The sequence below is a fragment of the Eptatretus burgeri genome, chromosome 13 (assembly GCF_056783735.1).
Source record: "Eptatretus burgeri isolate ZD-2024b chromosome 13, Ebu_testis_v1, whole genome shotgun sequence".
NCBI lineage: Eukaryota > Metazoa > Chordata > Myxini > Myxiniformes > Myxinidae > Eptatretus > Eptatretus burgeri.
Genome location: NC_140973.1, coordinates 66,522,804 through 66,549,071, shown reverse-complemented (window position 1 = coordinate 66,549,071; position 26,268 = coordinate 66,522,804). Strand labels below are relative to the sequence as shown.

Here is a 26,268-nt window from a genome sequence, read left to right as displayed (position 1 = left end):
GCCTCAATCTTTTGCACACATTTGCTAAGTTCGATGTTAATGTGAATTTGTTAATTTGGTCGAAATTGTTACATAATTAATATGATTTAAAATGATGCCGGTTCGCCTCATTAAATATGCAAAATATGCAAATGAGAGTTGAAAAAAATTAATGACAAATTTAGACAGCACATAAGCAGGGGACTCCCAATATATTTATACTATGTCTGTATTTGACCCCAGTGAGCCCCCAGAGCCCCCCAAAGTTGAAAATGACCCATTTTTTAAATGTCATAAAATAAAAACAATGCTTGGATTAAATTCAATGAAACAGCCATTTAATAACTCTCCACCTGAAGATTATACTTTGAAAATTTTGATGACGTCGGTCACGTGGTATGGCGGCCATATTGGATTTTATCCAAAACCTAAAAACATCTTCTCCAGAAGGGATAATTTGACAGCCTCAATCTTTTGCACACATTTGCTAAGTTCCATGCTAATGTGAATTTGTTAATTTGGTCGAAATCGTTATTTAATTTATATGATTTTAAATGATGCCGATTCGCCTCATTAAATATGCAAAATATGCAAATGAGAGTTGAAAAAATTTAATGACAAATTTAGATAGCACATAAACAGGGGACTCCCAATATATTTATACTATGTCTGTATTTGACCCCAGTGAGCCCCCAGCGCCCCCCAAAGTTGAAAATGACCCATTTTTGAAATGTCATAAAATAAAAACAACGCTTGGATGAAATTCAATGAAACTTATCCATTTAATAACTCTCCACCTGAAGTTTATACTTTGAAAATTTTGATGACGTAGGTCACGTGGTATGGCGGCCATATTGGATTTTCTCCAAAACCTAAAAACATCTTCTTCTCCAGAAGGGGTAATACGACAGCCTCAAACTTTCGCACACATTTGCGAGGTTCCATTGCAATGTTAAGTTGTTAATTTCGTCGAAATTGTTACATTATTTATTTGATTAAAATGATGCCGATTCGCCTCATTAAATATGCCAAATATGCAAATGAGAGTTGAAAAAATTTAATGACAGATTCTGATAGGCCTTGAAGAGGGGATTCCAAATATGTTTACACTATATCTGTATTTTACCCCAGTGAGGCCTCAGAGCCCCCCAAAGTTGAAAATCACCCATTTTTGACATGTCGTAAAATGAAAACCAAAGAAGATAGACAAAAAGTGACCACACATTCTGGAAGATATTTTCACGTTCTACAAGTTCGCCATTTACATTAATATGCAAATGTGGAGTTATTGGACTTTTTTGGGGACTTGAAAATTTGTCCAGCCTCGATTTGTCCAACGTGAAGTTTCTTTCTCTATCATGTATTGCTCTGGGCTTTTCAATCCTTCATTGAGATAACATGAGGGACCCCGTAGCTGGGCCACATTGCAGACTTGAACTAACTTTCTAACTCGGAAAACCCACATCATGTGACAGGGTGATGGTGTTGAAATTTGTTAAAATGGAGGCACGCCTTGAAGCCCGGGATTACTGGTTTACCAGTTTTAATTTCAATTATAACCATTCACATTGATGTAAAGTACCATTTCTAAATGTTACTCGTTTTTTCTGGAACCTTTGTATGTCTGAAATGGGTGAGAGGGAGTGGTATGTGGAGGCTTGCATAATATTGTGATATTTGTTCATTAATAATTCATTGCATCATATCCAGTATGTGTATGTTTTGCATCCTTTGGACAGCGTTATGCTATATCAACAAAATGATTGAGAGTTTGCAGACTTTGTCTGAAATCAGAACCAAGAGTCATTGTTTGTGTTGCACTTTTATTGCCTGGGTATTTATTTTGTAAAAAACAAAAACAAATTGTAACTTGTGCTCAAAATTGATCTTCCTTAAACTCAACCAACTAGGTAACTGATGCAGAACCTACGACATCGTGTACTGAAGATTTTGGTGCAGCCTCCAAGAAAATCCACCAAATCGCTGGTGTTCTCAAACGGCCATACCCAACTGATTCCTTCTCGAAGCACAGCTTGGCGTTTCTTCTCGGCTTGTGAAGGGACCCCAGTCTCACTTGAATCCTGTTCGCCACGAGAACATTTTCATCCAGTCTTGCGTGTGCCCGCGATGGAGGAACCACCAATGAAAAGACCTCGGCTACTGAACCCCGATTTCCAAGAGAATGCTGCGATTCGGGAAGATGAAGGTGGACGAAAGGAGGCGACATTTTGGGATGGTGATGGCAAACCACTTCAGCCAAGGTGTAGGTTAAACGATTGATTGTACCTGTTTATTTCCCTACTGGCTGGTTGTGGTTCTACTGGTCAGTGGAAACTTCTTCAATATGTAATCCTTTGGTAAAATCCAACCAGATCGACTTGTCATACCCCATGCCCCCTAACATGCACGGTCCCAAGCACACAAACTTAACCATACACTCCCTTATTCCCCTCACCTCTCCTTTCTTTACTTTCATTTCCTTTCCTTGTCTCCAACCTTCATATATATATATATATATATATATATATATATATATATATATATATATATATATATATATATATATATATATATATATATATATATATATATATATATTTGTTTTTTTATTTTTAAGAACACAAAATCCTGTGCAACTGGAGGGGACACATGGTGTGAGAGAGAACAAATGCTGGTAGAACATATTGCAGCCCCCACTCTGTTTGTGATTGGGTCAGACCTTGGAGTGTTTTTTTTTTTATATATTTATATTGCATCTTTTTTACCTGTACCTTGAATGCAGTGAGCCAGCAAAGGCGATGGGAGGCAATACCAGGAAGCAAGGGAAAGAGTTGCTCGTTCGACTTCCTGGTGCTGTCATACAATATCCTATCACAGCAGCTCCTGGAGGATAACCTCTGGCTTTACCAGCACTGCCGTAGGGATGTTCTCAGCTGGGCTTTTCGCTTCCCTCAACTTATCTCCGAGATTTCACGATTTAACGCCGATGTGAGTCTGCGTGTCGCCCTTCAGCTGCCACTGATTTTGCTCCGTTTCACAGCGGACTAGTCTTGTTAAAATTCACAAAGAGTACAAAATTTGTGCTTTATCAATTTAAAACATCTGATTCGTGTTCACGTACCGCAAGTCCTCTTTTTACGTTGGGGATGTATTCCTGGAAAACGTGACCTGAGGCGAAACAACGTAAATCAAACACTATTTTAACATCGACTTGATGATAAACATTTAGGATACGTTCCTGGATGCATTTTTTGGTCAGAACCTGCAGAATAATATTGAATAAATACCAAAAAAGATTACATAACCAGTTTGATCTAGAGAATTCATGGAACACCTTTCCCCACGCAGTCTTGAGAGAGAAAAAAAGGACATGGGCTGGCTCTCTGAGCAGGAAATTTGATTGGTCAAAATGATGTAAAATGCTGTAATATTTTGTCCAAGTACTGCTAAACTGGAAGTTGTTGAAAGTGCCAAAAAGGCGATTTGTGTTCGACAATGTTCAAGTATATAATTCAATCAAAATATAATGAAGATTTTAGCGGTTGTTTTTTTTTTTTTTTTTTTTTTTTTTTTTTTTTTTTTTATACCTTGGTCGAGGCTCGTATGAGAGCTAACACACAACTCACAGCAAGGAGGCATGAGACAAGAGGGGCGGGAGTGGAAGGGACAAAACATTGGGGAACAGACACAGGTGAACTGTGGAAGGGAGAGGGATGGGGATGGGACGGGGAACATGGCGAGGGGAAGATGGACATTAAAGGGACTTTCAGGAAGGAAAGCAGGAGAATTGAAGGAAGTGGGCTTGGGTGGATTATCGGGGGTAGAAAAGATCGAGGATTTGGATGGGGGAAGATAAGAGGTGGTGGTGAACAGCTGTTTTGAAAGCCTGAAGGGAAGAATGGGAAAGAATAGAGTGAGGAAGTTTATTCCAAAGGCGGGAAAAAGAGGAATGAAAGAGTGAAGATGAGCAGTGATTCGTGATTTTGGTAGTTTTACCAGAAGGGGTTGTTGGCGGACCTTGAGCGCCCTGTGGAAATGTGGTTGGGACAAATCGCAGAGAGAGCAGGGGGGCAAGGCTGGAGAGGAGTCGGTAGAAGACAGAAAGACCACCGACCAACCTGCGGTGATTGAGTGAGAGGCCCAAAGACTCAGCTTCATTGCGGGAGATGCCAATGATCTTAAAAGCCCTGGTTTCGACAGCGTGAAGTCGAGAAAGGTGGGAGGCAGGAGCACCAGCCCAGAGGGGAGAGCAGTACTCCATCAGGCTACGGACAAAAGCTTTGTAAGTGGTCAGGAGCTCAAGAGGGCCGAGGAAGGACTTTGCACGACGGAGGATTCCCAGTCGGCGACTGGCTTTTGAGGCAAGGTTGGAAATGTGACTTTCCCAGGAAAGGTCATGGCAGATAGTGAGACCCAGAAGCTTGAAAGAAAAGACTTCTTCCAGAGGATTGTTGAGAAAGTGGATGGGGGGGTTTTGTAAACGGTCCTTTCGAAAAGGTCCTGTAAACGGTCCTTTTAAAAAAGAACGTTGAAAGTTTACCGCCATTGATACAGCGTCTTTTACACCACTTTATTTAACATGGCACATGAGCTCTCCGTGCTTGGTGTTTGTGTCCTTTATGACGTCACTAAAACACTTTCCTGTTTGGAATGATTTTCAATATTGTTTGACTACCAGACAGGCAGACAGGAAAAAAATTATCTCACTCCTCTCTGCGCATGTGTGATTGGGATGAAATTGGATTCAAGGTACTGCAAAAATGCAGGTTCATGTTCCGATTTGTGTTTAAAAATATAACATTCAATTGAAATTAAATTGTTCCTCAATCATAAACTGACATTTGAAGACAGATAGACAAAGTGAACCAATTGCTTAACCATGCTTTTCACTTCGCACACGTGGGGTAATAATACAAGTTAATACCAGAGATGGCAGAGCAGATTGCTGGTCAAGGTAGAGGCAGAAGTGTGAGGTGGAGTGGAGGAGCTACTCAGCCAGAGGCAGGACTGGCTGCATTTTTGTCTGAGTTTGAGTGAAACCAACCTTCAGAGCTCGAGTGGTTGCTGGCTCCTCTTCGGAGTTTCTTCTCGTCGGCTAAGCTCCCTGCTGATGCCCACAAATCGTTTCCCCACATCAAGCTACTTTAGCACATCCACTTTTTACCTGAAAATTAATGGTTTTCCACACCTTCTTCGATGCAGAGGCAACAATATCACTTGCTGCTCATTTTGCACTCATGTTTGCAGGGTTTTTCGAAGGTTTAACAGGTGAAAACTCACAATAAGTGCGGCCAACACAACCGGGTCTTAACCAATATGGCGTTGACTTTGACACTGATGATCGAGTATGCGGCGGAGCGATAGGTGTTATGTGTTGTTATGAATATTTCCAAAAGTAAGTCACGTGCGTTGTTTACTTTAAATTTTTCATTTTTTTTATTTTTTTCTCAAATCAATGTTGGATGTAATGAATCGATGCATTTTAAATCGAATTATGTTCCATAATTCGTCAGCGATGTTCAAGCAAAACACCGTAAATGGAGGACTTTCTGTGTATTATACGTGTAAATGCACAAAACTTCATGGAAATTTCGAAACAAGAAGGAGCCATTTGGCCCATCATGCCTGTTGTATCCACATCTCGTGTGCCATATGTTTTCTGAACTTAACATATTGCAATCGTTTTGTCTTTAAATTTGCATTCATTTTACCATGAAAAACCTTATCCATGTCCCACTTGATATACTGGAAGACTCTGTGTGACCATGGTAATAACCCAAAGGCCTGTGCTTGCAAAATAAAATGTTGCATCTTTTACGTTCACCAGAATGTATATGAGACAGCAGGTTTAACATTCCCTCTGAAGAAGCACAAGTAATTTATTGGTTGCTGTAAAGTATAAAAGACAGGATACTTTATTGAGCGGTGTGCTCAAGACATTTGTAAGGTGGCTGTGGGTGGCAGTGGGAAGGGGTCATTGGGGTACACCCACCTTCCTTTATATCACCACATAAAGGAAGACGTACTCCGAGAACAACAGGTCACTGTTAACTGTGCTTCAAAATGCCAATTTAACTCTGATGTACGAGTAATTCAACAGGAGCGAGCAGCACCTTTTACCAAGTGGATTAAAGAAATACAACTTTGGTAATGCAATTTGCTGCTGAGATTTGCCTTTTATTCACATTTAGTTGGGTTGTCATTGAGTTTTGTACAAATTATCATTCATAACTGTCCTGTTCTTTTGTTTTGTTATAGATCGTGTGCCTTCAGGAGGTCCAGTACAGTCATTTCTACAAGCAGATAAAGCCGGCACTTTCTGAAATGGGTGGGTCCGGGAGTATAGCCTTAGCGTGCTGTCCCTTACAATTCATCTCGAGAGGCTTGTGGCATATTTCTTGGAGTATATCTAAATAAATGAATAAACAAACAAACTCCATACAGCTTAAACTTTTGGATTGGGGGGAATTCGTTTGAAGGTTCTGTTTGTATCTATTGAGGATTTCCCCCTCTTTTTTTTCCAGTCATTTAATCAATATCTCTCAGTGTGATTAACCAAAATTTTTCTTATTCCTTCAGCTCATTCAAGGGAGTACACAATTATTGCTTCCACCACCAAAGGTGGATGCAGGTTGTTTTCACCCCTGTCTGTCTGTCTGAGCAGGATATCTCAAAACATTGTGGACAGATTTGGACGAAACTTGGTGGACAGGACGATTGTGTGACATGGAATAACTGATTAGATTTTGGTGAAGATTGGAATCCGGATCTGGATGATATATATTTAATTGATTCTTCACTATTGAGAGATAGTGCAAAAATGAAATAAACAACATGGTCAAAAGTATGCGGACACCCCTTGTAATTAGTGGATTTGGCTATTTCAGCCACGCCCATTGCTCACAGGTGTATAAAATCAAGCACACAGCCATGCAATCTTCATGGACAAACATTGGCAGTCAAATACGCTGTACTGAAGAGCTCAGTGACTTTCAACATGGCACCGTCATAGGATGCCACCTTTCCAACAAGTCAGTTTGTCAAATTTTTGCCCTGCTGGAGTTGCCCCGGTCAACTGTAAGTGCTGTTATTGTGAAATGAAAACGTCTAGGAGCAACAACAGCTCAGCCACAAAGTGATAGGCCACACAAGCCCACAGAACAGGATCGCCGAGTGCTGAAGCATGGAGCGTGGAAAAATCGTTGTCAGGTTGCAACACTCACTACCAAGTTCCAAACTGACTCTGGAAGCAACATCAGCACAAGCACTGTTTGTGGAGAGCTTCATGAAATGGGTTTCCATGGCCGAGCAGCCGCACACAAGCCTAAGATCACCATGCACAATGCCAAGCGTTGGCTGGAGTGGTGTAAAGCTCACAGCAATTGGACTCTGGAGCAGTGGAAATGTGTTCTCTGGAGTGATGAATCACGCTTCACCATCTGGCAATCCCACGGATGAATCTGGGTTTGGTTGGGGGTGGCAGTGGATGCCAGGAGAATGCTACCTGCCCGAATGCATAGTGCCAACTGTGAAGTCTGGTGGAGGAGGAATAATGGTCTGGGGCTGTTTTTCATGGCTCGGGCTCTGCCCCTTAGTTCCATTTGAAGGGAAATCTTAATGCCACAGCATACCAAAGCATACCAAAGGAGCAGTAGTACATTGATATGTCAGAATTATTTTACCACCAGACACAAATTTTGATCACTATACAGTGATCACTATACACTATACACTATACAGTTTGATATACAGTGAAAAATAACACTTGTTCTGAAATGCGCAGGAGCTGCGTGCCTGAACTTTGACCCTGATGTGGACCCCCAAGATGATGACCGAAAATTCTGAAAAAAGAGATGTTTTTTCATGTATTCGAACACATCTGTCCTATCGCCGTTATGTTTTTCAAACTTTTGCAAAAAAGGGGCGTTTGATGCACTCTACTGCTCACGATGATCACCCAATCGCATGCCTTGTTTTCTGCACCCAGACGCCAGAAACTCCTGTCGTCCATTCATCGTGCTGCTGAGAAGATGCCCTCCGGTTCAGCAGATCTTTTCACCCAGTGTAACACCAGTGCATTGCAATGCACCTTGAAATTGAAAAAGAGTATTGTGCCTTGATAGAAAGCAAAGTAGCCCAATTTTTGATGAGACGCAGCAGCCTTTTCTGTGGTGCGGCAGACAAGTCTGAAGGTGCCCAATTGTGCGCCTAAGGCGTGGTGTTGGCAACACTGGGTAAACGTAACCACAGCATGTACAATGCTGAATGATGCCTCATTAAGAGTTCTTCAGTCCAGACAGTGCGTGCGGAGGCTTACAAATATTGATATTCATGCAATTTCGAGTTGTATTCATTTTTTTTGTTGTGCATGTGTTGTATATGCTCAGTCGTTGGTTTGCACACCTACCAGAAGTAAAAAATATATATACTGTATATAAATAACTACAAATTATTCTGTCAATTCCATCCAACAAATAATTTTGTTTTCTTGAAAACAAATTCTCCAACAAAAGGAACCTCAGACTCATTAGTGTGTGTGTGTGTGTGTGTGTGTGTGTGTGTGTGTGTGTGTGTGTGTGTGTGTGTGTGTGTGTGTGTGTGTGTGTGTGTGTGTGTGTCGAGCTGTGATTTAATACAAATACGAACGTGGTTGTTGATTCGCCAAAGATAAAAACAAGGTGCTGACGTTTCGGCCTTCACGTTTTACCAAAGCAAAAGAGAGAGGGTCTTTAAAAATCAATGTCTATATTTGTTTTTCTTTTCATCTTGTGCCACCCATGCTGACCGCATACTTGTGCTATAATTAGAGAGTGTGTGTGTGTGTGTGTGTGTGTGTGTGTGTGTGTGTGTGTGTGTGTGTGTGTGTGTGTGTGTGTGTGTGTGTGTGTGTGTGTGTGTGTGTGTGTGTGTGTGTGAGAGAGAGAGATAAAACGCACCGCCTGACGTATGGTGAGCATCGCCGCAGATTATGTCTCATGTTAAAACCACATAATCTGCACAGAACAACCTTCACAGTTCTACACTGGTATAGAACTGTGTCGATTGGGGATCAACGGAGTGCTCGCGACACTCCACATGTTTCGATTTTATATATATTATACACACACTCACACAAGCTTCTCCTTTTACCAATTGATGCAAAAATCTTGTAAAAGTTATCATGGCCCTGGAACCAAACAAAATACGTATATACAGAAGAATCTGGATAATAAGCGTATGCCCCTATTTTTACATTTAGTGGAACACATATACGCTTATTTTCCATGTGTGCTTGTATTCAAAAAGCCTGACATACACTGCATGACCAAAAGTATGTGGACACCTGTTCATCTAACATCTCATTCCAAAATCATGGGCATTAATATGGAGTTTGTCCCCTTTTGCTGCTATAACAGCCTCCAACCTTCTGGGAAGGTTTTCCACTAGATGTTGGAACATTGCTGTGGGGATTTGCTTCCATCTAGCCGCAAGAGCATTCGTGAGGTTGGGCACTGATGTTGGGTGATTAGGTCTGGCTCGCAGTCGGTGTTCCAATTCATCCCAAAGGTGTGTGATGGGGTTGAGGTCAGGGCTCTGTACAGGCCAGTCAAGTTCTTCCACACCGATCTCGACAAACCATTTCTGTATGGACCTAGCTTTGTGCATGGGGGCATTGTTATCCTGAAACAGGAAGGTACCTTCCCCAAACTGTTGCCACAAAGTTGGAAGCACAGAATCGTCTGGAATGTCATTGTATGCTTTAGCGTTAAGATTTCCCTTCACTGGAACTAAGTGGCCTAGCCAGAACCATGAAAAACAGCCCCAGATTATTATTCCTCCTCCACCAAACTTTACAGTTGACACTATGCATTCAGGCAGGTCGAGTTCTCCTGTCATCCACCAAACCCAGATTAGTTCGTCAGACTGCCAAATGGTTAAGCGTGATTTATCACTCCAGAGAACGTGTTTCCACTGCTCCAGACTCCAATTGCTGTGAGCTTTACCACTCCAGCCGATGATTGGCATTGCACATGGTGATCTTCGGCCTGTGTGCGGCTGCTCGGCCATGGAAACCCATTTCGTGAAGCTCTCGACGAACGGTGCTTGTACTGATGTTGCTTCCAGAGTCAGTTTGGAACTCTTCAGTGAGTGTTGCAACCGACGACAGAATTTTTTCCACACTACGTGCTTCAGCACTCGGCGGTCCTGGTCTGTGAGCTTGTGTGATCTACCACTTTGCAACTGAGCTGTTGTTGCTCCGAGACATTTCCACTTCACAATAACAGCACTTACAGTTGACCGGGGCAGCTCTAGCAGGGCAGAAATTTCATGAACTGACTTGTTGGAAAGGTGGCATCCTATGATGGTGCCACGTTGAAAGTCACTGAGTTCTTCAGTACGGTCCTTCAACTGCAATGTTTCTCGATGGAGATTGCTTGGCTGTGTGCTTGATTTTCTACACCTGTCAGCAATGGGTGTGGCTGAAATAGTCGAATCCACTAATTACAAGGGGTGTCCGCATACTTTTTGTGCTTATACATATTCAAAAATCCATGACCTGTGCTTAAAATGATAAATGTTCTTCAGATTGGCTGCATAGATGTCAGTTTTTACGTCATTACAATATCCATTATCCGTACCTCGGAAACAAATACTAAATACATTTTCAGTCCTCAATCACGTATCAGTTCAAACTCCAGGACAAGTTCGTTTTCCATGTCCGGGTAAAAAGCCCGTCTTCCACTCCCTATCTTCTTTGAACCTTTCTCACTCTAAACAATTATATCCTCATTCTTCACTCGTGTTAAGTCCAAATTTATTACACGTCTGCTACTGGTTCTTACAAGAGTTGTAAAACGCAATAAACTCGATCTTCCTTTCACAGGTGTATGATCGACGCTTCACTGGCGTGTCCATTTTGATCGTGACGAAAAATGTTTTATGACCCTTTCTCATAAAGGGTCGTAAAATGCCCTTTTATTATCCTTGACTCTTGTAAGTACTCATACCAAACGTGTAAGAAATTTGGACTTAAAGCTTATGTTCCAATAAAACATGAAACACTGCAGTGTTTGAGTTGATAATGTTTTCAGTTTTCAAAACCTTATTATGACGTTTTTTATGTGTGCTTACTTTTTAATGGCGAAATCAAATAGTTCTATGTGCACTTATTTTTCATATGCACATATATTCACAGATATGCTTATTACCCACATTCTATGGCATTGTACAAACAGGAAATGGTGTGACTCACTTGTACAAACAGGAAATAGTACCACTCCACACCTCTCATCCATGGATATTTTTCATATTTCCTATATTCCCATGAGTCCAATTTGCATTTAGGAACAGAAAAATTATGGTTAACTATTTTGAAACTGCCCCTCATCTGAATGATAAATGATCTGAAAAAAGACTGTTTGAATTACAAATTCACGCTATCAACGGTCGTTTAAAAGTGCCCGGAGAGCAGAACTGAGATGCTGAAAACGCGCACACAGCACATGAATAAATGGCATCGTTAGCATTCATTTGTCATTTTGAAAGTTGCGTCTTCCCCCAAGCTCAGTGGATGTGTCTCTCGTCTCACAGTCCTGTGTTGTGTCTCGTATATTTGTCTATGTTCATGTGTGTGTTTCAGCTCCACTATGAGCCTTCAATTCTGTAAAAAATAAAGTAGCATTATTGACATTTATATCAAACCATTATTTTACCTTTGCACATTGTTATTTGCCTTCTTTTTTTCTGCACCTCGCTGGGTGGCAGATAGTTTATCTGGTGATGTATCCTTGAGCTGCCTAGTCTGAGTGTGATACCCAGCATTGGATTGGATTTTATCTTTTTAGATAAGGTTCTGGTGCAGATTCAGTGAGGGGTGCTGCATTTTGGGGCACTCCTTCAGACGGGCTCGTAAAACCGGCTTTCTCCTATATATTGAGGTTGTGGATCCCTTTCAAAAAGAGTCGGCCATTGAGTGCATGCACCCTGTCCAAATTCCTCACTTGAATTTTACTCTACAATTAGCATGTGGAAAAGGCATGATGGTCCAAAGGGTCTTTACCTGCACTTTATTTACCTTTTGTTGTGATGCCTTTTTTAATACATCATCTTTTTATGCATGTTGCACTATTTCCATGTCTATTTGGTCGTGTCAGACGTACAAAACGTTTTCATCCTTTTGAAATACTTCTTGCATCCGTTGCACATGCTGTGCTGGTCACCATTATTATGAGCATTCTTTTGGAAGATTGCTTTCTTTAATCCTCATCCTCCTTTATAAAGTTCAATAACCCGAGTGAAGCAAAATGATGGAAGTGTCAACGCCACCCTACGTGTCTTGCCCACAGGTTATAAATGCCGGTACAAGGTGCGCACGGGTAACAAACGGGATGGCTGCGCCATTTGTTTCAAGCGGTCCCGCTTCGACCTGCTATCCTGGAAACCAGTTGAGTACTTCCACCCTGGTGTGGCCGTGCTCAACAGAGACAATGTTGGTGGAATCGTGATGCTGCGTCCACTCGGGATACCTGAAGCAAACCAGCTTGTCGACCTCCAGTTCTGCGTGGCCAACACCCATTTGTTGTACAATCCTCGAAGAGGGGACGTTAAGGTGACTTAGTCAGTTCTTCTTCACTCTCATTCTTTTTTCTTTTTTTTTAAAACTTGCTATCTTCTATATTACTGTTCCTTTCACTTATGCGTGCTTCCACGTTTGTTATTTTAATCATTCTTCCTTTTGTTTTTGTTTTAATGTGGCAACTCGTTTTTAGCTCACCTGTTCGAAGAACAGAGAGCTATAGCGATAACCCCGGCGTGAGTGTCAGTGTGAAAATGTTAAAGTTTTTGGTGCAAGTTATTTTTTTCCTTTCGAATATTTTTATCTACCACACTTTTTTTATACGCCCGATATATATATATATATATATATATATATATATATATATATATATATATATATATATATATATATATATATATATCGGGGCGTATTATGTGATACCGGTCGTCCGTCCGTCCGTTCCTGTCTGCACTCTAACTCCCAAAGTTTTCAACTTTCACGTTTCATATTTAGTACATAGGTACAGACTGTGGAGACGGTGTGTCATGACATATGTTCGTCATCTAAAGTGGTTGCCATGGCAACCAGGATGCTGTTTTCCATGTAGCACAATTCTGTATATCGCAGGTTGAGAGACATAATGTTGTAACTGCATTTCTGGCGAAACCAAATAAAATGGCTCTCATGTCTTTCAACACCATATTTATCTTTCATTAGCGATTTGCAGGAAATGGGAAATTTTCAGTTACAACATTATGTCTCTCAACCCGTGAAATATGGTGTTGAAAGACATGAGTCATTTTATTCAACCCTGCCAAAAATGCAGTTACAACATTATGTCTCTCAACCCGCGATATACCTTCTTGTTCGGGTGTATATTGTGCTCACTTGCGCTTCTGTTACTGATTACAATATACAAATACATATATTGCTTTAAAATTATTTGGATCAGACTTCACTGCAATGCTTTATAAAAAATATTATTACTCGAGTCTTTTAAAAACGATAAATGTATAAACAGGCGAGCATTGGGTGGCTTTGACACCAACTCTGGTTACACACTCCACTCATCAACTTTTATGTTTTAATTTAAGTGTGCACCTGTCCTTGACCAAAATCCCATATCAATACTTGTGCAGCTGGCTCAGCTGGCTGTGCTCCTTGCAGAGATAGACTGGACGTCAAGCCAGGAAAATTCTCAATGCCCGGTGCTGCTTTGTGGAGATTTCAACAGCGTGCCAGGCTCACCACTGTACCGCTTCATCCGGGATGGCTCTCTCTACTACCGACAGATGCCAATCTGGCAGGTCTGGTGCTGTTTGGAGTCTTGGGATGAACAAGACCTGTGGAAATAGGGATTTTGTAACTGGAGATGATGTTTGCTTAAGCACTTGGCTCTCTGCTTGGATAACCATATATTTAGGGATGTTACGGAAAAACTCGGAATGACAATAAACACACAGTGCTTCTTTATTTTGGCAAAAACTGGTTAGCCCCAGGACTGAGGGCCTGCACTTTTTGTGCGGTCCAGCATAGTCCAGATAAGATGGAGTGATATTTAATGTGGTGCTCCTTCACGGTACAGGTATCTGGACAGGAAGAGTTACATGGTGTGAATTGGAACGTGTTGGAGGCACCACTCTGGCCAAGATCGGTGGGGATCTCACCATGCTGTCGCTACCACAAAAGGTCGCCCCCTAAAGACAAAGAGCAAGCGAGTGAAGGTTTGTCAATCTCGCAATAACCCTTCGTATAATATTTATTTCTCATGTGAGAGATTTTAGTAAAATACTGATTTATTTATTCAATTGTTTCCTTTTCATCCATACTTGATTAGGTCCATGACCAGACGTAGGCGAAAAATAGATGAAAATAATGGTGATGGTTCATATAAAGGGTGAACGTAAATGGCCAATGTCATGAAACAAAATATGAAATGGTGCTTCAATTTTATTACCTTTTTAGGTTTACCAAGCTCATCACTGTTGTATTTGCCATTACTTTGTTATTGTTTAGGAACAAATTTTCTTTCAAAATATGTAATCTTGTAAATAGTTGTGTGTTTGTATGTTATTCTTTCATGGCTGAACCGTAGCACCTAGAGGCTCCAAATCTTGGGTGTAGGTACTTCAAAATGTGGGCAAGATTGCTATAAAGTGTAGAAGTATTGGGAAAGGACCCGATAAAGTGTATATTGGGATGTGGGGTCAGACAGTGCTGCCGCCGGCTTGCAGGCAAAAGGTGACCACCATGAGGCCATTAATTCCACAGCTTTTCGACGTCCAACACGTACCGAAACCACTGCTGGGAAAAGCTCGCCCAGCCGGGCAGCGCTGGGTATTCCTCGCCACTCTCCGAGCAGCGTTGGGTGGCTCCCTACTAATCCGTCATAAGCAAGCCTTGACAAACATGAAGAGAAATCTCATTTCCCATCGGAGGTGCCATTTTCCACCCGATTATGAACTTCTAAAGTGACCTGTGGGATGTGTTGCTGTCGGGAGGATGTGATCTTAGGAAGGCTTGCTGAGACTTAAAGGTTAGACACATTTTACCTGTATTTCTGATGGACCGAGATTATGTTTTCAGAGGTTATGTTTGTTTACCAAAGATATGTTGGACTGAGGTGATGTTTTCACCCCTGTCTGTTTGGCTGGTTGTTTGTCTATGAACAGGATATCTCAAAAAGTTGTGGAGGAATTCGGACTGAATTTGGTGGAGATGGGTGTATGACAAGGACAAATTCATTAGATTTGGGTGAAGATCTGTATCCGGATCCAGCTACTAGAATGTTAAAGCGTTTCTTAACCATTGTGAGCCCCAAAAACGACACACACACACACACACACACACACACACACACACACACACACACACACACACACACACACACACACACACACACACACACACACACACACACACACACACACACACACCTCATATCTCAAAATATTGTGAACAGATTATGACAAAACTTGGTGGATGTTGGCTGGGTGACAAGAACAAGCTGATTAGATTTTAGTTCCGGTCCAGCTGAAACTACCAAAATGAAGAATCACTGCTCACCTTCACTCTTTCATTCCTCTTCTTTCCCTTTGGAACAAACTCTCTTCAATCCCACTTTTTCCTCCAGGTCTTCAAAACAGCTGTTCACCACCATCTCTTATCTTCCCCCATCCAAAACCATGATCTTTTATACCCCCTTTAATCCACCCCAAACCCACCTTCAAATTCCCTGCTTTCCTTCCTGAAAGTCCCTGTAGTGTCCATCTTGTTTACCCTGTGTACCCCACCCCATCCCTCTCCCTTCCACAGATCTCCTCATGTGTCTGTTCCACATTTTTTTTTTCCTTCCCTCTCCCACCCCTCTTGTCTCCTGCTTCCCTAGTTGTGCGTTCTGTGTGTTCGCTTTCATGAGCCTTGACATTGTATTCAAAAAAAAAAAAAGATCAGACAAAAAACTTTGGAGAACACCTCTTGTAATTAACCAATTATCTCATAATTGTGAAATTGTATGCAGTTTTTTATGTGTATAAAAACATGCTGAATGGTGGGCACCTCACCGATGAGATGTTTCATGATACTAAAGTGAAAAGTTTTTAAATACCAACGTTGAACTTGTATGTATGCCCGAGGTATGCCCTCTTCCAAGTGCTGTTGTAGTTATCATTATTTTTGTAGAAATTAAATTTAAAAGATTATCTCTTACTCTGACCTTCTAAGAAACACCTTTGAGCTTTTGTGATTCATAGCATTGACTTTTGAGGTGCCAACACTGCCTCTATTATTTCCATTTATTTATTTATTAATATGCAGCCTGTGGCTGCTTGGCTGCATCATTTTCTGGGGGCACGGCTGTGCCGCTGATGCAATGCCCCTGTTGCCAGCTAGCTGGTACCAATTTTATCGACCTTGTAAGGATGACAGACTGAGTCGACCCACCTGGTGTTAATTCAATGGCTCCACAGGGGATTGAACTCAAGACCCTAGGATCGTAAGCCAGCTACTTTGACCGTTAAGTAAACACCAGGCTACTATTATTCCCATAACGAAGCCACACATTGTTGGGATAATTTAAATATGATTGCACAGCTATCGCAAATGGGAATTGGATACACTTGAACATAGTTTTGCTCAAAACAAAGATGTATGTTGTCTTTTCAGAGAGGGAGACAAGGAAACCAACATTTGATGGTGACTCTTCCATACATACTTCAGCTGCTGAGACAAAGCAGGATTTTAATGCACAATCTACTCCTCTCCAACGGCTGGCAGAAGTCGAGGCATCCTCCCTTCAAAGCAGGTGGGTACCACAATGATCCCAGGTATTCGGAAGGATAGGGCTGAGATCGCATGCAACAATTTGTTATTCGGCCAATGGAAACTTACTCACAGATTTGATGAAAAAATAAAAATAAAAAAAACGATTTCTGCACCTTCAAGAGATATCTTCCTTATCTTCCTTATCCTTATAATCATCAGTTCCTTATCTTCGCCCAGGGAGGAAAACTTTCCGAACACCATCAGGCACGGGATGTCCTTTCGCTCCGTCTACTCACATTTCATCCAAGCGCAAGGAAAGGCTGAGGCGACAACCTGCCACTCTAAAACTGGCGTCACCGTCGATTACATTTTCTATTCGAACCCAAGTGGGGTTTCTTCTCCAGGCACTGTTCCACTGCCATATCTTCAATAAAATGATCATTAATAACACCTGCACAATCTGTTCAATGAATTGGGTAGATGGTGTATGCATAACTATGATGGTGTTTTGTTTTGATTGGTAAAGTGTGTTTTCACTCTGTTTCTTATTCAGCTTTGTTTAGAAATGACACTTCCTCTTCGATCCCCACTTACCCGGCAGGAAAAGAATCGACAGGTGTGCGTTTGCACTTGCTGGAACGACTTGCGTTACTCAGTGTTGCAGACCTTTGGACTGAGAACAGCTTGCCAAATGACGTGGCCCCGTCCGACCACCTTCCTCTTGTGGCTAAGTTCCGCCTGGAATGGTAGTCACAGATTCTATCGACTTCCTACCCTGTTCCAACTCCTTCGCCAGGGTTAAAGATTTGTACATATAATGAAGGTAACTGCTTGGTCATATGGCCCAGCGCATTAAGTTAGACCCTAACAGTGAAAGAATTGACATCTATCTTTACTATTTCTATTTATGAAAACTATATATTTGGCATCTGGCAATGCATCGAAGGAAATGGTGCAGAATTTTTTTTATTTTGCCTTCCAATAAGCCTCTCGCCTGCCCCTTCACATTGTTAAGATGCTTCGCCGACCGAATACAGAAGCCATTTCCACGGTATATTTGCATACAAAGACTGAAATTTCACTTAACAATGAACAGTAAACTGTAAAAAGCACTGACCGTTATGGCATGGAGGAAAAAAAAAAGTTCACTTTCTTTCTTTTTTTAAATAAAAAAATCGTTTCCATTGTGCTAGCCTTTGAGGTGACTGTTGACAAACCTACTTTGATATTCAAACATTTTGTTACCATTTAAAGCCTGATCAGAGAACGGTGTAGCTCAGTAACAGGGTGTGAACGAGCGATCTCGTGTCCAGTTGCACGGTACGGCATGGTGTTTGCATTTGCATTCTGTCCATTCTTCAATAAGAATATTTACCTTGCCACCAAAGGTGGATGGAGGTTATGCTTTCACCCCTGTTAAGTGATTCTTCATCATTGAGAGATTAGGCCAAAAAAACGATATACCGTATGTATATATATATATATATATATATATATATATATATATATATATATATATATATATATATATATATATATATATATATATATGTACAGTCATGCGCCACTTAACGATGGATCGCATATACGACGGATCTGCCAGCTCTGGAAAAAAAAAAAATGAAAAAAAAAATGCAGCTGAAAAATTCCTATCGCCGAGTGATGTAGCCGACATAGCGCTGCCAGTCGTATAAAAATAGCACATACAATTATGTACTCTGTACAGTACATAATACTTCATAATGATAACAAACGACAGTGTGGCCCTGTTATAATGCGATCGTTGAGGTCCATAAAATGTCATCGCGAAAAAAGCAGGGTCGTGCTAAATCGGGATTCAAGGAAATCGGCTTTCAAACTGAACCAATGTTTGCACATTTACCTTCCAGCAAGTATATTACCTTTGAATTGAAGAATTCTGCGAATAAATCGTTGTTACAGTCGAAATTAAAACACAAATTTGCTTTTGGTGAAGCTTTTCATGTTGTGAAAACAATCGCACTGTTCCGAAAATATATATCACAATTGACAGGAGCTCGTTTCTTCATTTATAAATTATAACATCGATGCAATGATTTCGTATTTATTAAAATCCAAACGCTATTTATTCATCTTTCTATAATCGGTGCGAGAGGAGATTGTAAGCTGCTGCTAACAACACCCATGGCCGTCATGAACAGCACAAAGGTAAAACTAACGTGTCTTCAGTCTCTCTTGGATGCGTGTTACAATTGCTGACGGTATTCAGTACAGTAACATGCTGTACAGGTTTGTATCCGAGGAGCAATAGGCTATACCATATAGCGTAGGTGTGTAGTTTTGTGTAAGTACGATGTTTGAAAATGAAAAAAAAATGATGTTCGCACAACAACGACGTCGCTTAACGACGCGTTTCTTAGAACGCAACCCCGTCGTTAAGTGGCGCATGACTGTATGTCTATATATATATATATATATATATATATATATATATATATATATATATATATATATATATATATATATATATATATATATATATATATATATATATATATATATATATATATATATATATATATATATATATATATATATATCACGATATCTCAAAACATTTTGAACGGATTATGACATAAGTTGGTTAGGTGACAAGAACAAGCCGATTCGATTTTGGTTGAGGTCCGCATGCAGATCTGACCTATCTGTGGGATACAAAACGTGAACTGTTCAGCCTGGCAGAGGTGTGTCCTCTACTGAGTGCTGTTCTAGTTTAATTTCTTCTATTTAATCTTCATTTGAAAGTCTTATTTTGGTGTTTACTGATCAGAACTATAACTTTAGCCAAATGAAAGAAAAAGGTCCATGAGGATCCAATGCTGTTACACCAGAGACAGTAAAACGGTGTCTTTTTTTATTCATGCATTTTCCAATCTTTAGCAGATAATTGCATGAACTGCATTTTAAAACCATCTTTTTGTACCAATTTGAGTTTCTTGTACTCGACACTTCTGTATGATAAATCCTTTTTTTATTTTTTTGGGGGGAAGTGAGAAACACTTAAGGTGTGCACGTAGTATAAACAAAGTTCCTTGTGCATTTAAAAATAAAAAAAGCTCAACCTACATTGCATTGTTTATGAAAAATTTTGTTCACATACAAATAACTTTCCTTAGAACAAGTGCAACTGTTTGCAATATCCCTTCTAAGACATTTAAACATGCCCAACCCAACGATGCCTTCATCTCCACAGAGTTCTGAACTAGTCCGGGCCCGACCTGCCGTGTCTTTATTCGCCAGAATCGTGTTCTGGTTCCGAAGCACCTGCAGGATCATCCTGGTTCAGGTTTCCGTTGATGGCAAACATGGAGTTTGGTTTGAGCTCCAAACAGTTCTGGCCTGAACTAGTTTAATACTTGCTGGTGAAAACTAGGCATGACACAATCCCTCATGCACTAGTTCTTGCTACCCCCTTTGCTGAATGGCAGGTTACCTTTCATTTCCTTTAAAAACACACGTACTTGAAACATGCACTACATCTCCACGTTTTTGCAATCAATGAGCATACCATCTTGGATATGCCTTTGGCACATACACTTACACGGGACATTTCAATCTCACAGTGTCTTCATAGCATGCATCTGATCTGTGCCTGTCAACATGATTCGAAGTATCAGGAAGAAAGGTTTAACGCAGTACTCATTCGATGTGTGACCATGGCTGACTCGCTTGATACGGACATATTCGAGCAGTTGTTTCTTTACCATCACGTGCATGATTCAAACTGCCAAGTCCTTCTGCACCAAAATGGATCCCTATGAAGAAGGTTTACTTCAGTCTCTTAGCCATTGCACAATCTGTTGCATAAATAGCTACGGATTGGTTAAATATCTGAGCTGAGAGTTTATCCCTGCACCCTTCACAAAGTGTAGACCTCAGAAGGTGCAGGTTCACACGCGAGAAAAACGACCGCTTTGTGAGAGTGCAATGGAGACCAAAGGCTTTTTTACTCCTGGAGAGAACCTGAAAGGCAAGAGAAGTTACTTTTAAGAATCATTGAATTGTGTATGAAAAATAAATGCATTTTATATACAAGTTTGGGGTGGTTGGGTTCATCCATGGTTTTTCATTAAAAGGTGGTTCTTCCAACCACAGTTTGTTCGAGTCAACTTCCATAATTTTGAAACATACAGGAAGGAACGGACCGAGACCTAGTCCGCAAGGTCCAGGTCTGCCAAAATGGCTTCTGGCCAACGAACAGGCAGGTTAAACTTACGAGATGTCTTCACGACTGGACCTGCTCGGATTCTCAGACAGGGTACGGTGGGGTGATACGGACTTTCCTCGTGGCTGCTCCCGGCAGGGTGATGGCCAACCCAAGATGCCCTTTCTCATCTGCAGGGTATCAAAAGATGAGGTCGCGTTACAAACAGACATGAAGTGAAAGCAAATGTCAAGCAGAATGTTCTTGGAGGGAATTCCGACACTAACAAGATTGACAATGGAAGTTTTATTTGGCTTCTTACTTTGAACTGATTCATCTAGTTAATATGCCTGGTGTTGGCTTAATGGTTAGGGTGGTGGGCTTGGGATCCTAGGATCCTGAGTTCAAATCCCACTCAGCTGTTGAATTAATACCAGGTGGGGTTGACTCTGCCTGTCATCCTACCGAGGTCGGCAAAATGAGTGCCAGCTTGCTGATATACTGTGTCGGAGTGGCGACCCGTTCAGGATTGTGACCAACAGCCAAGGAGACTGCTTAAGCAGCACCAACTCTCTGCACAGAGTATGGTCCCAGTGGATGGATGGATGGTCTAGTTAATGGCTTCTGATGCCACATTGCTTTCAAGAGTGAAGATGCGCAGATGGTGCATTAGGTTCATCTGACCACATGCTTGTCAAAGTAAACATCTCTCTCGCTGTTATTAGAGAACCACCTCAGCACCGTCGTGTTTGGTATTTCACTCAGGCTGACTGGCAAGGACTGAAAGCAGCCATCAAACTTCTAGACTGGTCTCCCATTTCTACTTTCTTTGACGTCAACTCGTCCTGGGAATTATTTCGAAGAAACTTGCGCTCTCTCATACATAGATTTATCCCATCTCGTCTTCAGTTGTCACACCCTTCCTCCCGTATATGGTTCACTGAAGCTTGTGGCGAGGCAGTTGTCCTGAAACAAGTTGCCTTCACCTCATGGAAAGCAAATCCAACTGAAGGCAATCTCAGTTCCTTCCATAAAGCTTGGAACAAATGTGTGTCCACCCTCAGGAGAACCAGAAAACAACATCTTTCTAATCTCAAGTCTAAACTCTCAAACCTGTCTCCCTCCTCTAAATCCTGGTGACGTTGAGTTGAGTCTGTTTGTTTCTGGTGTATGTTCCCCCTCCATCCCCTCCCTTACCTCAAATGGACCCACAGCTGACGCTGCACGTGAAAAGGCTGAATGCCTAAACTCCGTGTTTGCTTCTAAATCTAGTGTCCCAAACCCATTGCTTTCTGTACCCACCTTACCCAATCGCACCCAGCTGTTCCTGGACTCTGTCCTTTTCTCTTGACAAGATGGAGAGCTTGTTGTCAAACCTCGACTCTGATTCTGCAACTGGTCGAGATGGCATCTGCCCACATGTCCTAAAAACCTGCTCTGCTTCTCTTACTCACCCTCTCTCTGTTCGATTCACCCTCTCATTTGTTCAAGGTTTTTTGCCATCTTCTTGGAAATCAGCAAACATTACTGCCCTGCATAAAAAAGGTGCAAAAACAGATCCTTGCAACAACAGACCAATCAGCCTTCTCCCAATCATCAGCAAGGTTATTAAATCCATTGTCGCTTCTGACATTAAATCCTTCCTCTTCTCCAATGGCCTAATTTCCGATCATCAATTTGGATTCATACCAGGTCACTCTACCCTGGACTTGCTGCTCTTGATTTCCCAACAATGGATGGAGGTCCTCGATGCCAGACATGAGATCAGAGCCATATCCCGAGACATATCACGTGCTTTTGATACGGTCTAGCACCCTGCCCTGCTCACCAAACTCTTCCTATGGTATCCAAGAGAATCTCCACTCATTACTTACAAACTTCTTTTCCTGTCACAGTCAACATTTGGCCCTTCATGGAATTCTCTCATCCCCTCTTCCTGTCCAAGCTGGAGTTCCTCAAGTTGCATTCTGGCCCTGTGCTTTTTCTCGTTTTCATCAATGATCTCTGACTGGAAAATCCTTTAATGAATGGAAAATGACTCCACCCTCTGCCATACCATCGGTCATCCCTCAGATGAGCAAGCAGCAGCCTCTTCACTCTCTGCAGATCTGGATAACATCACAAGCTAGTCCAACACGTGGAATATGCCTTTCAACCGAACAAATCTCGCACAATCAATTCTCTCCAAAAGAACTGTCTGGAACGCCCCCTCCCCACCCCCAAACTACCTTCTCAACAATCCTCTTGAAGTCTTTTCATTCAAACTTTTGGGCCTCACTGTCTGCCATGATATTTTCTGGGAAAGCCACATTTCCAAGCTGGTTTCCAAAGCCAGTCACCGATTGGGCATCCTCTGTCATGCAAAGTCCTTCCTTGGCACACCTGAGCTCCACCACATACAAAGCTTTTATCCGCAGCCAGACGGAGCACTGCTCTCCCCTCTGGGCTGGTGCTCCTTCCTCTCACCTTTCTCGGCTTCACGCTGTGGAAACCAAGGCATTTACGCTCATTGGTATCTCCTGCGATGAGGCTGAGTTTTTGGGTCTCTCACTCTCTCACCGCAGGCAGGTCAGTGGTCTTTCTGTCTTATATAGTTTCCTCTCCGGCCATGCCCCGCTGCTCTGTCTGCTATCTGTCCTGCCCATATTTCTGCAGGGCACTCAAGGTTCACCAGCAATCCCCTTCTGGTAAAACTACCAAAATCACAAATCGCTGCTCACCTTCATTCTTTCATTCCTCTTTTTTCCCACCTTTGGAACAAACTCCCACACACTCTTCAATCCAATCTTCCCTCCAGGTCTTCAAAACAGCTGTTCACCACCATCTCTTATCTTCCCCCATCCAAAACCATGATCTTTTCTACCCCCATTAATCCACCCCAAACCCACCTCCTTCAAATTCTCTGCTTTCCATTCTGAAAGTCACTGTAGTGTCCATCTTGTTTACCCCATGTTCCCCATCCCATCGCGCTCCCTTCTACAGATCTCCTCATGTGTCTATTCCCCACTGTTTTCTGCTTCCCTCTCCCATTCCTCCTGCTCCCCTTGTTATATGTTCTGTGTGTTGGCTCTTATATGAGCCTTGACATTGTATAAAAAGAGGATGTGCAATGGGAGAGTGGGAGACCCATTCCCAATAAGTTTGTCTTTCCCACGTACCTTGGTGCGCAGGTCTCTGCCGTGCCGATCGAGTCGGCTTCTTAGTTCTTCTGGCGATAGTCGCATTGGGTTCAAACTCAGGTGCTCCCACGCGATTGTCTCAAAACTGGTATGGTCATGTGTCACCGCCATGCCCACTTTCACACGTACGACTGCATGAAGGTAACCTTCGTACGCAGCCTGGAGTTAGAACAGAGAACAATTGTAGTGAGGAAACGTATGTTACAATCTTTGAATAATATCATTTTGATTATTCTAAATGATCTTTTGTGATTAGCAATGATATTGTTATGATGTACCACTTCATGAAAAATCTGGAAGACCAATTTGTTGAACAAAGATAAATCTCTATGTACCTGGAAGTCCAGCACAAGGTCAGTCAGTGAGCGAAATTGAAGCGGCTTGTGCATCAGGTCTGAGCGACGGCTGAGACCCAGCGCCCCAAAACGACCGGCATGGAACACCCCAAGGACCACGTGTCGGAAGCATCGGCCCTGAAATTGAGACTTGAAGCTGAGTGGAAAGCGTTCGACTGCAGCGAGCCCATTGGTGAGGTAGCTGTGGTCCAACATTAGTAGTCAAGAATGATCATGCCAAAACAAGATAACTCACTCAAGAGATGCAAAAACTACAGCTCTTCATACTTTGTTTTGGCATACACTGTCGAGGCTTGTGGAGGAGCTACTTTCTTATCATCTTCCATGATGGAACCCTTTAACAGTGTCTGTGTCTCAAACCAAATGGAGCCAATTACCAAAAGCACCTGACACATTGATGTGGGATGTTATCTTTTTGTGTGAAGGAGGTGTTAGACTCAGGTCGACACAGCTTGTTCAAGCAGAATAATGAGAAACTGAGAATGTTTTTTGTTCCCCCTTTTTATTTATTTATCAGGAAGCACACTTGTCTGTGAGCTGTCTAGTTTGGCTTAAACTCCCGACTCAACTACGCACTGTCATAATTGGTGCTTCAGACCTAGGGCATTGCATTATTGAGTGCACTGTCCTCTGGAGGGATGTTAAGCCGTGCATCCTGTCTATTAGCATTTCTCTGTGGGCTTCATAGATCCCATGATGTCTTTCACTAGAGTAAGAAATTGTGCACCAACCCTCGGTCACATTCCATTCCGAATTGCTGGGCTTACTTCTCACCTGTGACTTTACCTGGGTCACCTGAACTGTGTGTGTGGAAAACTTTCCGGACGCCTCGGTATAGAAATGACCGCAAATCAATGTAAAAGCACTCCTTTAGTGCTTTCGTCTTTTAAGGCATTGGCAGTCATGTGATATTCACTTTTCCATCAAGACGGGAAGGGCCAATTTCACCAAAGTTGTGCCTTGCCACAGTCCAAACGACAGTGAAGTCGATGGCATGCCATTGTAAATCCCCAAGCTTCCCACCTGACGCAAAGAAGTTGAAAGATGGCAAGAGGTTCCACCAGGATTTACAGACCCAATATTGAGTTGAAATTATTTTCTCATTTTGACCCATGTGACCTCAAATCCCCACCCCCTGGAGCATGAACGGGGGGGGGGGGGGGTGGTCAATCAAAAAAATTATTACATATTTCATGCATACCCCAATGCTTATTGCATATACAAAGTTTTATTTATAAAATGTGCCTGTAATTATATTTTTGGGTCTTTGACCTTTTGACTCTACCCTGGGGTGGGTGGGGGGGCGGTAATGACACTGCTCTTGCACCTTTTGTGCCATGTGGTCATCATAACTTCCAAACTTGGTAAATTTCTATACAACCGTTTAAGGCGCTGTCACACCTTGACGTTTTAGCCAGCAATGGCAACGTATAAAAATGTATGTAAAACGTACGATGGCGTACGCTGAAGTTTTGAGGTTTTTCAAAAAGTTTTGGTCGTATTCATAACGTGTTGGTCGTATGCATAACATATTAGTAACGGGAACAGAACGTTTCGTTGTGTTATAGATAACTTGTACCAACGAATGCTTAGCCTGTTGTCAGCGTTCACAACCTATGCCCAGCGATAGTTTAACTTTGGCATAGCGCGTATCGCCGACGAACTCGTGGTTTAGCCTGTTAAAAACCTGCCGCACGCCGATTTAAATCATAACTGCCTGAAAATTGGAAGTGTCAACATCGCAGTCACACCTTGACGATTTAGCCAGCG

At 41.9% G+C, this 26,268-nt stretch overlaps 2 protein-coding genes across 8 annotated transcripts in view; one reads left to right on the top strand and one right to left on the bottom strand.

The window, feature by feature from the left end:
- Window positions 1-19,886, top strand: part of LOC147014693 (RNA 2',3'-cyclic phosphatase ANGEL2-like) — a 24,800-nt gene extending 4,914 nt beyond the window's left edge. For 5 of the 7 annotated variants that reach the window (XM_085850676.1, XM_085850677.1, XM_085850673.1 and 2 more), the window contains 9 exons: window positions 1,890-2,242; window positions 2,762-2,967; window positions 6,238-6,307; window positions 12,306-12,568; window positions 13,657-13,824; window positions 14,103-14,241; window positions 16,682-16,820; window positions 17,018-17,184; window positions 17,382-19,886. In XM_085850676.1, the coding sequence (XP_085706802.1) occupies window positions 1,897-2,242; window positions 2,762-2,967; window positions 6,238-6,307; window positions 12,306-12,568; window positions 13,657-13,824; window positions 14,103-14,241; window positions 16,682-16,820; window positions 17,018-17,184; window positions 17,382-17,530 (1,647 nt within the window). In that variant the 5' untranslated portion in view covers window positions 1,890-1,896 and the 3' untranslated portion in view covers window positions 17,531-19,886. Of the gene's footprint in view, window positions 1-1,889; window positions 2,243-2,761; window positions 2,968-6,237; window positions 6,308-12,305; window positions 12,569-13,656; window positions 13,825-14,102; window positions 14,242-16,681; window positions 16,821-17,017; window positions 17,185-17,381 lie in introns of those variants that run through there. The other 2 variants (XM_085850678.1, XM_085850679.1) reach the window with 2 other exon arrangements.
- Window positions 19,637-26,268, bottom strand: part of LOC147014692 (tubulinyl-Tyr carboxypeptidase 2-like) — a 19,974-nt gene continuing 13,342 nt past the window's right edge. The window contains exons 5-8 of the mRNA XM_085850690.1: window positions 24,478-24,679; window positions 24,122-24,301; window positions 21,036-21,154; window positions 19,637-20,782 (exon numbers count right to left, since the gene is read on the bottom strand). Of these exons, the coding sequence (XP_085706816.1) occupies window positions 20,710-20,782; window positions 21,036-21,154; window positions 24,122-24,301; window positions 24,478-24,679 (574 nt within the window). The 3' untranslated portion in view covers window positions 19,637-20,709. The remainder of the gene's footprint in view (window positions 20,783-21,035; window positions 21,155-24,121; window positions 24,302-24,477; window positions 24,680-26,268) is intronic.